General features: G+C 44.6%; 1 protein-coding gene across 1 annotated transcript; it reads right to left on the minus strand.

Annotated features, from left to right (window-relative positions):
- Positions 1–2,302: 2,302 nt before the first annotated feature.
- On the minus strand, positions 2,303–9,992 carry FASLG (Fas ligand). Its single transcript, XM_006211132.3, has 4 exons — positions 9,439–9,992; positions 8,889–8,934; positions 4,717–4,773; positions 2,303–3,504 (listed from the first exon to the last, which is right to left on the minus strand). The coding sequence occupies exons 1-4, from the start codon at positions 9,787–9,789 to the stop codon at positions 3,110–3,112; spliced, it is 849 nt and encodes a 282-aa protein (XP_006211194.1). The 5' UTR covers positions 9,790–9,992; the 3' UTR covers positions 2,303–3,109.
- Positions 9,993–11,015: the final 1,023 nt, after the last annotated feature.

Consider the following 11,015-nt stretch of genomic DNA (forward strand, 5'->3'; position numbering starts at 1 on the left):
TAAAGTTACTTAGTCAAACAACTGTTTATTGAGCACCTAATACGTCCCAGGCACTGGGTTAGGTGATGTGGATACAGTGGTAAACAAGGCAGTAAAGGTCTTGCTTTTGGAACTTTTATGCTAGCAGAAAAAAAAAACAGGTATTTTTAAGTGATCAGATAAATGATATAGCCAGGTTCCTGGCTTAAAAAAAAAATGGAGCCCACATGTGTGGGGAAAACTTTTACAGACGTATGTCTCTGCTGGGAAGATGAGAAATGCAGCCATTACTGGAGGAAGAGGAAAGGTGAAGAAAGGTTTGAGGTTTTTTGGTTTAGTTTGATTTGGTTTGCCTTTTAGTGAACATACGTACATGCTGGTGGAAAGTATTTCATAGACAGAGATAGTCTGAAGATTCGGAAGAAAGAAGAAAAATCTTAAACAGGTAAAGTAGGGAAGAGGAAATGATTCTAGAGCAGAAACACAGAGATGGTCCTCTTCCTCCACTGTGTCAGATGGAAGAAAAGGATCATCCAGGTGCAGGTGGGTTTGGGTTTTGGTGGTAGAGGTGAGGTTCCATGGTGGGAGGAGGGGATGTGGTTGGTTTGCGAGAGGAAAAGATGTGATGTAATTCTCAAACAGTGAAAAAAACATGCGTAACAAGGAGCTGAAGGAAAAGTGCTAGGCTTTGTTGAACGCCCGTCTGAGATCTCTGATCACTAATGTCAATCAGTGGTTCTCAACCAGCAGTGACTTTTGTCTCCCCACCACCAGCCCAGGGATGTTTGTTTGGCAATATTTGGAGAGAGTTTTGATGATCACACATGGGGCAGGGGAATGCTACTGGCTTTAGTGGGTTGAGGGCAGGAATGCTGCCAACCATACCACAGTGCACAGGCAGGACAGCCCTCACAACAAAGAATTATCCAGCTCAGAACATCAGTAGAGCCGAGGCTGGGAAACCCTGCCATAAAGTGATGTCATATTTACGTATAGATATCTCTGAAAAGCTACAGGAGACAGCAATCCTCCTTGTGGGCAGCAACGGAGCCCGAGGATGGAGTGAGGAGAGGATTTATTTTCATCCTATATCTTTGTATACCTTTTAAAAGTTGTACTATGTGCATGTTTTACCTACTCAAATCAATCGAAAGACAGAAATAAATCAGGGATCAACAAATAATTGACTGGCTGACTTCAGTAGATGGTAGGTAAAAATAAAAATGAAACTAGTCAATCAGTTTGGGTCATTTTTCTCCAGCAGCATTCAGCTGCTAGGATGCTACCATCTAAGTATAAAGAAAATGGGATTTTTGCAAGAGGAAAACAGTGACAGTAACAGAGTATTTTGGAGTTCAGAGTCTTTCCAAGGTGCTGATTATCATGACAGATCACGGAATTTAACCTGGGCAGAGAAGAGTAACGATAAAGAAGGAGCTGATGGATATATAAGGAAACGATAGCATTTATTAACTAGATGTCACAAGAGGATAAAAAAACATATTTTTAGGAGAGAAAATGTTGGACCAATTGAGTTGGAAGAATAGAAGCTGATCTTGTGAAAATAAGATATCTGAAATCAAATTCTAAAGGAGATACTGTTGTTTTTTAATGATGACAAAGTCTAGAGAGGGGTCATGGTAATGAGTATTTGGAGAAAATAGGAAAAGTTTACTGTGAGTGACCAAGGTAAGAGGGCAAGAAGCCAGGTGTTCGGATGGACCCCTCAGATAAGTGGCTTCTTCTGGAGAATGAAGTGCCCCTGCAGAGTGGCTTATTAATAACGGCAGATACCATGTTTTGACATTCTACTATGTGTTAGATATTTTATATAATCAGCCCTTTTTTTATCCAAGAGAGGTCCAGTGGACTGTCCAGTGACTGCACAGTCAGTAAATGGAGGGACAAAGATTCAGGTTCAGGTTTTTCAGTCCAAAGTCTGCACCCTTTCCACTATGCCATGTCTCTGCCCCCAGGAAAAGACAAATGATCATCAAAGCTATGGGTGAGCTTAACACTGGCAATAATATTGGTCATGGAAACTCTGGATAATGGGAGATGGGGGAGGAGGGGAAAAGATATCTAGAGGGGAGGAGAGCCTGGCAAAGGTGGAAAGATTTGCCTTGCAGTTCTTCCTACCCTAGTAAATTCTTCTTAAAGTGGGCTTAAGTCATGATGAATGAGGAAGCCATAAAGGAAAGAAATAATAAGGAAAAAATCCAGATCTTAGTGATTTCCAAAAAGGACACTCATAATGTTTATCTGTATTCTAAAATATAGTTTTTGTTACATGTATCCCTTTCATTAAAAATGCATAAAGTATATATAAATATTGGTTATATTATGGGAAAACAGCATTAATAACTAACATTCAAACAGCTTTGAGGACTATTAGAGTTGGTTGCCAAAAAGCATTCAAAATCTACCACCACATGTAATTCATTTTTTCTCACATGTCCTTCACAATCTGCATGTTCTCTCTACATATGTAACTCTTCTGGTCACATAGCACACGCGCTCACACACACACACACACACACACTCCTACCATTGCACTAGAAATATACATGCTGTATACGGAATGGCTTAAGTCCCTTGCTTCTCCGTTAGCATCACGTGGAGGCTCAGGCTATGCATTTAAAAGTAAAGATGCTGCCAGTGGGACACTGGCCTTTCAGTCTCTTTAGCTTATCACGCAAGCCTAGTCCTCTTTTTCCATCCCTTATACACTCACATGCATCCATATATGTGAAAGACAGCCTCCCCTGAGGTAGACAACAGACCCACCCCAAAAGGTGAGTTAAACAATGTCCTTTTCAATGTGCCAAAATGCTCTTGGCCACTTGAGATGAGTGAAGAACTCCCTGGTAGCTGCTTTTCCCTGCCTCTGCATCTTCACATGGCAGCCCCAAGTGTCACGCTCATCAGTCACAGTCCTCCTCCTGTCGGGCTCATGAACCTCAGGTGAGATGAGGAATCCTGGACCTGCTGGACCCTGTGGTCTCAAGATCCTCTTGGTTGATGTCTTCTCTCTTGACCTCAAGTGGACTCAGGAAGACCCTCATTCAAGATAACATTCTCAGTGCTTGTAACAGGGAACCATAATGGAGAGACTCCCAAAGTGCTTTTCTTAGAGCTTATATAAGCCAAAAAAAGTCTTAGACTCCTCAAAATTGACCAGAGAGAGCTCAGATACATTGACATATAAATGGTCAGCACTGGTGAGATTGAACACAGCCCCCAGGTAGCTGCTGCGGGCCCACATCTGGCCAGTAGTGCAGTAATTCATCATCTTCCCCTCCATCAGCACCAGGTCCTGGGGATACCTAGAGTTCCTCATGTAGACCTTGTGGTTCAGGGGCTGGTTGTTGCAGGACTGGCCCCGGAAGTACACCTTGGAATACACGAAATACAGCCCGGTGTCATTGATCACAAGGCTGCCCTTCTTATACTTCACCCCAGAGACCAGGGCAATTCCGTAGGTGTCTTCCCATTCCAGAGGGATAGACCTTGAGCTGGGCTTGCCTGAAATCAAGTCAGAGAGGAGCTTACAGCCAGGAATGCTCATGCGTCCCACAAACCAAGCTTTCAAGGCAAAATGGACCATCCCTTAGCAAATGTTGTTTTTTTTTTAACCCAAAATGACACAGCCCGTGTAGAACTGGGTGATGGGTCAGAACTGATTTATCACTGAATTTCTTCAACACCTTTATCAAATTGACCTCCTCAACTTTATCATCTACACAACTGGTACCAGAGCATATACCCCTGATCAACGGCAGTGAGAAATGACTGAGATGATTTTAGCTTTCCGGAACAAAGATTCTGTGATACGCAGAATTAGCCCCACAAACTGCTAGGGTTTGAGGTCCTTTCATGAGAGCAAAAGCCAAATCCAAGGAACTCTGAAGTTCTAAAGTTGGGAAGGACCTTAGGAATCATCTGGTTCAACTCTTCGCCTACACTAAGAATTCTTCAGCTTGGGCTAAAATCCTCTTCCTTTTGTGTCCCCACAGCATTGTGTGCACCCCTTAAGTAGAAAATGCTGAAATTATTGCTTAGGGACCTGTCTCTCCCTATTAAATTTTAAGCTCCTTGAGCCATGTGTTATTCATCTCCCATGTCCCCCAGACTTGGCATACAGCATGTGCTCAAGAAATGTCTGTAGATCTAAATTGGATCATTTTACAGCCTCTGACAAAATAATTTCAGGGACAGCAGCACACCACTTTCTGAGACTTATCCACTTTTCAGATATTTATGGACTTTGCACTGTGAGTACTCGTCTCATGTTGCTATTGAATCATTTCACTCCACTACACAACCACTAGTACCAGGGCTGCACCTCCCTTCTCCTATTTCTGCTCCTGGACAAAGCAGAGTGAAGCTTTTCCGGAAAACCAGGGAAACGCTGACTGAAAATATTCATCGTTCCCCACCTTCCCAGCTCTCACCTCTTGGACCTGTGCCCCAAATTCCCTAAGGGTCCTTAGAATGACTGGAAAGAGTGAGGTCCTTCTGGGCAGGGATCATTTCTCTAGTTTAGAACAGGGCCTTGCCCAGAGTAGGGGCTCAACGTGTGTGTGAGGTCGACGTGACCAGAAAGATGGGACTCCTCTTGCGCTTCAAATCCCGTCAGTGGAAAGTAACGACTCCCCCAGAGCACAATCAAGGAAACCAAGCAGCTCTTCCACTTTCTGCCAAAGGCTTTCCCAAGCCCACCTTCCAGATACCAACCTGTTAAATGGGCCACTTTCCTCAGCTCTCTTTTCTCAGAGGGTGGATGGGGGTGACCTGTATCATAGAGAGATGAAAGATATATATAAAAATGAGATAAAAACTATTCTGTTTGTGGGGCTCTAAACAGGGCATTTAAATAAAAGAGGCTCTTTTAAAAGCATAAATGACAACAGTCTAACATATGCTAGTCACGCAAGTCTGAACTGTAGGACTCACAGCAGCCTGCGTTTCAGAAACAGAGAGGTAGGAAAGGAACCCCATTAAGACAGACATACGCATAGATCACAACGTTCCAATAAAACAGCATAAAGGTTGGCTTATAAAGACCTGTCATGTCAGTTACTGCATTGGGAGCTTGCCACAAGCCATGGAGGTACAGATTGTTGTCCCATCCTACAGATGGCAAAATGACTTGTCCAGGAAGACCTGGCTACTCAGCCTCAGAGTGAGACCCACACTCAGGTCTCCTGACTCCAAATCCAGGGCCCGGTCCACTCTAGCTCTTCTGCCCTTAGGAATCTGACAAAGGCAGAAGAAGACTCCTAATGCATCTCCTGGCCACTGGGGCTTCCTCAGAGGCATTCTACAATCTGCCCCAAAGTAATTATCCTAAGGTCTCAAACATCTCTAATGGCTCCTCACTGAACATGTTAACTGTGGACAAGTTCCCCCGCCACCTGGTCTCTGCCTATCTGTCCAGCCTTATCTCACCTACTCGCTCATCCTGAACATAGCCACACAATAGTTCTGAACATACCCAGCTTCCCTGCCACTGTGCCTTTGTCCATGCTGTTCCTTCTGCCTGGAATGCCCTTCCAAACAGACCTCTGCGTCAGATTCCTTACACGTATCTTATATATGGCATCTAAAACATCTCTTTCCCTGGGAAACCCTCCCAAGCCTTTCTAATCACATATGAGTTTTCCCTCCTTTGAAACCTAGAATCACTCTGTCTTCATCTCTCTTGTCAGTTCTGACTCCTCTTTTGTTGTGGTAACTACATAACTAGCCTTATTCCACCAAATACATGGCCAATTTCTTCCTATATATTTAATCCACCAGAGTAATTAGCGCGGTTACTAACACAGGGCATGTGACCAGTAAATGTTTGCTAAATTAAACTGAAAGATTTAAAATGGACAACGGTTCTCAAAATAGACACTCTGCCTCTGACTTTAGATATTTCAGCAGAATAGCCCTACCACTTAGCTAATGAATTCAGCTAAGACGTTCAAGAAAGATTCATAGAAAGGCATTCATCCACATCAGGCTCCTTGTGATTAGCCTGTAAAACTCACATGTGGCATGAGAATGCTCAGTTAACTGAAATTATTACATGAGCAATCATTACCTCTGCAGCCGCCCAAGACCACCCACCATGGATGAGGTGTTAGTGAACAGGAAAGGCAAAACTGAGTCTCTTCTGCAGTCCTACACCACAAACTGTCTGTGCAGCTAGCTAATCTGGCACCCAGCCAGGAGCTGACAGGAAATGGAACAGAGAACCACATGTTGCATATCTCTGTATCCCTCACAGAGCCTTGTACAGTGTCCTTCTCGTAGAAGGCGCTCAATCAAAATACCTGCCGGATACATACTAGAATAAATCAACTAGAAATACATCCTACCCTTTGGTGATGACTGTTTCCTGCCCCAGGGTCTTCGCACATGCCATTCTCAGTGCTGGGATGCTTTTTTCGGTCCTCTTACCCTACTCACACATCTACACACACCCGCAGTAACAATACCCCCTCAGAGGGGACTTTTCAGATCACTGTTATCTTAGGTCGCACTTAGTACAATTTGAAATTTGAAATTGCGTTTTCTGAGTGCTTGCTTTTGTTTCTCGCCTCTAGTATGCTAAGAGCTCCCTGAGGCCAGGCCCCTTGTCTCTGGTTCTCAGTCATCACCCACCACCCAACAGCCAGCATGGCGCACAGGAAGCACTCCAAGAATATTTGTGAATGAATAAGCGATGTAATGAGTTAACTGTGGAAGAATGAAAAGTGAAAGAGACGCAAATGAAAAAGTTTAAATAATCAACAATAGTACCTCCCAGAGAAAATCATAGTTAATCTGTTGGGGCATAAATTCTTCTAGCTCTTTACTGAGAATACAGAAGTGTGCATATGCATTGGTTCAATATTAAACTAAACATACTTTTTATAACTTTTCTTTTTACCTAACAATAGAGAATGCACCATCTCTATCGCATTAAATGTCCTTGTAATATATAGTTTTTAGTTGCTATATATTATGCTCTCATCTGAATATAATGTATTTAACTAATTTCCTATTAAGAGGCATTTAATTCTCCTCAGAATTATTTATTATAAATAGCCTTACGAGGAAGTGATGGACATTCTTACGTATAAATTTTCCGGCACACCTTTATTTTCTTCAGATAAAGTCTCGATGATAAGATTACAAGGTAAGTGCACAGTTTCAATCCTTTGATATATTTTTCCCAGCTGCTCTTCAGAAAAGGTCTAGCAATTTACATGCTCACTGACTGTCAACTAAAGTTTAAGCAGACCTTTTTCTCTCACACTTACTACCAATCTGTGTTTGTTTGTTTTTTTAATCTTTACTAATTTGATGGATAGAAGTGGGCATCCCTCTTTAAAATTTGCATCTCTTAATAGTAAAGTTGTTGTTTTGATTTCCATGTGATAACTCACCACTTCCTGGTCCATTGGGGTTGATCTAGGGAAGATCGTGGACTAGTGGGATGGGTAGACCTGACTCATCTGTTCCCTTGACTTTAAATCACTAAAATGGCTCCAGAGAGTGGGTGAAAGATAAGTAACTAGGTGCCCATTTTACCAGCCACATTCCACTGGTTTTCAAAGCTATCTTATTGTAGAAATCCTCCAGAGGTTTTATTGTTCTAACAAGTATTTCTGATCTGCTTGGGCACATCGGGAATTTCAGACTCAGAACTAGAAACTGGAGGATCCTAAGGATGGTGTCTGCTAAGAGCTTACCTCCTAGGGCAATAGGGTGACTTGAGTCATCTGCTTTAGGCACATCCTGAGAAATTGGAACAGGCAACCCTTACTGGATGGCCAGTGCTATTTTCTGTTTTCTTTCCAATTTCTAAGGATAAGATTTACCTATTGTCTTCACAGAGGCATCTTGCTTGCCATCTTTATTTCTCATTCCATGACCATCTTAGAGAAATAGGACTTCCCCTATTTCATGAGGAAACAGAGCACGTGCTGGAAGCCCTGTAGGTGACAAGGCACTGGGATCCCATGTTCCTTCTAGCCCCATTTCCACAGCAGTGGCCTTGGGCACATCACCTATTCCGTCTGGCATTTTGTTTCTCTTCTGAAAAAAGAGATGACTGGACCAGATGTTCTTTAAGCTTTTTTCCAACTCTTACCACATCTGAAGTTCAATGACTCTTAGTTTAATGAGCTGGAGTATTCTAAACCTATCTGTCCACAGTTTCCCAAACTATGTCCTGAAACTTCAGGAGGTCAGTGTTGAACACTTTCATCTTTTTCCTGTGCTAGATCTCAAACAAAGGATCTCCCTTTGTTACTGAAGGCAGCTCATTGCCTCTGTGAGGGAAGCGGTCTGCCCCTTTGAATAATGGCTAAAGTCTTCCTTCAAGCTCTTCAGTGGCTGCAAAAGAACCGTCCTAATGTGGGTGGTTGGTTGCTCACATTTTTAAAGCTTAAATACATCCTATGAGAAAAATTAATAAGACTTGGCTTTTAGGTAGTCTCTTAGAGAGTTTAAAGAGGTGAGGAAGATCTCTTCCACCAACAGTTGTCTCTACCCACACCTCTCGAGGTGTTATAGCCACTGCCCTGTGCCTGGGAACCAAGAGGCCTGCGGGAAGGGACAGGCCTGGAGCCAGCTGCTCGGGGGGCAAAGGCCCAGGGTTGTACATGTGTGTTTCTCTTTCCAAAGTCAAGTAGGAATTATTTTGAATTGTGTGCAAGACTCCACTACACTGATCTTTGAGCAGTTAAATTCACTTTCTATTTTAGGGCAGCTCAAACACCCCAAATGACCAGTGGTTCAGAATTGGTTAGGATTCCTCTAGTAGTGTACAGTGGCCCAAGAATGAGATGGAATTCAAGGCATGCCATCAACATGGTTCAGCACTGAGGACTAGCTTTAGAAACTCAATGTACGTGCCTATAAGGACTCACCTATTTGCTTCTCCAAAGATGAGGCTGTTTGCCTTTGGCTGGTGGACTGGCAAAAGAGAAAGAGAAAAGGTGTATAATAAATACGAAGTTCTTTAAGCAAAGGAGGCAGGATGGTCAAGCAAATGAAGCACTGGGGAGGAAATCGAAACACAATAGAACCTCTTCTAACTTAGAAACTCTCCAGCCATGCCTCAGTTTTGTGATTTGGAATAGTTTCAATATTTGTAAGTACTTTCAAGAAAATTTAGCTTGCCCACTTCCACAAATTCACTTCTAACTGAGAAAGGGAGAAGTGTAGCTGCCAGTCCTATTCTGGCCCTGATCCATCCCAAGATACAAAAAACTTTCATTCATCTGAGCCTCCATTTCTCTGCATACAGAATAGGAAAGCTAGATTGACTTATTTCTAAGATGGGAAAAAAGGGACTGCAAAGTACTTTTCAAGCAAGCCTGTGGTCCGTATGGACCACTGTGGCCATCCACCCTCCACTCTAGCAGGACTGTCTTAAGCCCGTGCGGCCAGGACACAGCCATCCACTGGGCAGCTTACCTCTCTGAGTTCCGCCAGCTCCTTCTGCAGGTGAAAGAGCTGAAACATCCCCAGCCCCAGTCCAACCAGGGCCACCAGAACCATGAAAAACATCACAAGGAGACACAGGCCTGTGCTGTGGTCCCTCCTCTTCTTTAGAGGTGGCAGTGGTAGTGGAGGCAGTGGTGGTGGTGGCCGCGGCGGTAGTGTTGGTGGTGGTGGTGGTGGCGGCGGTGGTGGCCTCCCTTGCCCAGGCCTTCCTGGCGCAGAGGATGGACAGGGGAAGACCGACCCTGGAGAGGCCCAGGGAGAGCTGGCACTGCTGTCCACCCAGAAGATTGGGGGGTACGGGTAATTCAGGGACTGCTGCATGGCAGCCAGTGACTCGGGCCAGCCCCCGGCCAAGGGTTTTCTTCCTTCTCAATCCTGCGGAGGCCCGGGTGTCAAGGACGGGGCTCTTGTTTCTGACTGCTCAAGAGAAGGGAGCTGGCCCTCTCTTTATAGAGTTTCCAGAGCCAAGGGAAACACCTCTGTTTCGTTATCTCTGTCTTGCTCTCTTTCTGCTTCTCAAAGAGACACCCACTCACTTGGCACCTGAAGCTGACAAGCCTCAAGAAGCTCAGAGCAAACCCCGGGAAGTTTCCGCCCACAATTTTCTGATGAAAGCTTTCAAAAACCCCAATCGCTGCCGCCCTGTGACCTGAAAGCCTGGTGGGGTGAGCTCGCCTTCCTCTGGCCCCGTGAGAGCAGGTAGCATCAGCATCCATCGGTGCAGCCCTGCGGGCTTTGGCCACTGCCCAGCGATGGGGAGAGTGACTGGTGGGGCCCGTTCAGGCACTGAGGGCGAGACCAGGGAGTCGCGGCCAGAGGAATCGCTTTTATCTCTTACCTTTTGCAGGAGGGAATCACCCCCCTGCTGTCACCCCTTCCCCACACGCAAGCAGTATTCACCCTGACACTGCAAAGCCCCCGTAATCGGCCGTGAAACACCTGCCCCACCCACTCTGAAGAGATGAGACCGGAGGTTGCAAACCAGTGGCCCATGTGCCTTATGGAGCCGACAGTCCTCCTCTGTGCCTCACAGTGTCATTTCTTTCCATCGATTGTCGCCTTTAAAGATTGGAATTATATATATATTTATATTTTACTTTGAAACAATAGAATATTAGGCAGTCTAGAGGCCATCTCTGCAAACCCAGTCAGCCGGAGCTGGGTGGCAGCTGCCCCCCTGGGCGGACATGGGTGCCCCAGTTGCCCAGCCTGCACACCCTCCACTATGTCTCACACAGCACCTTACCAAGTGAGATGGCCCCTTCCTGGTCCCCATGGGTGCTTCTGTTTGCAACCTCTGTTACAGTTGTCAGATGTAGTACATGGTGCCCAGTTCAGTTTGAATCTCAAACAATAACCAGTTTTTAGGGCAACTATGTCCTAAACATTACATGGAGCATGCTAAAAATTATTTGTTTTTTTTTTTAACCTGCAGTTCAAATTTAACTGATGGTCCTGCTCGTTTGTTTGCTTACTAAAGATGGGGCTCTGCCCGGGCTGACTTCACGCATTTCTCCTGCTTCAAACACCATTTACAAACAAACAAT

This window comes from Vicugna pacos, chromosome 21, assembly GCF_048564905.1.
Source record: "Vicugna pacos chromosome 21, VicPac4, whole genome shotgun sequence".
NCBI lineage: Eukaryota > Metazoa > Chordata > Mammalia > Artiodactyla > Camelidae > Vicugna > Vicugna pacos.

Bases quoted from the DNA above. Each gene is read 5' to 3' on its own strand.
- FASLG (XM_006211132.3), bottom strand. From the start codon at position 9,789: ATGCAGCAGTCCCTGAATTACCCGTACCCCCCAATCTTCTGGGTGGAC. The intron at 8,935-9,438 runs GTAAGCTGCCCA...CTCTTTTGCCAG, and splicing joins AGCTGGCGGAACTCAGAGAG to TCCACCAGCCAAAGGCAAAC. The intron at 4,774-8,888 runs GTGAGTCCTTAT...TCTATGATACAG, and splicing joins ATCTTTGGAGAAGCAAATAG to GTCACCCCCATCCACCCTCT.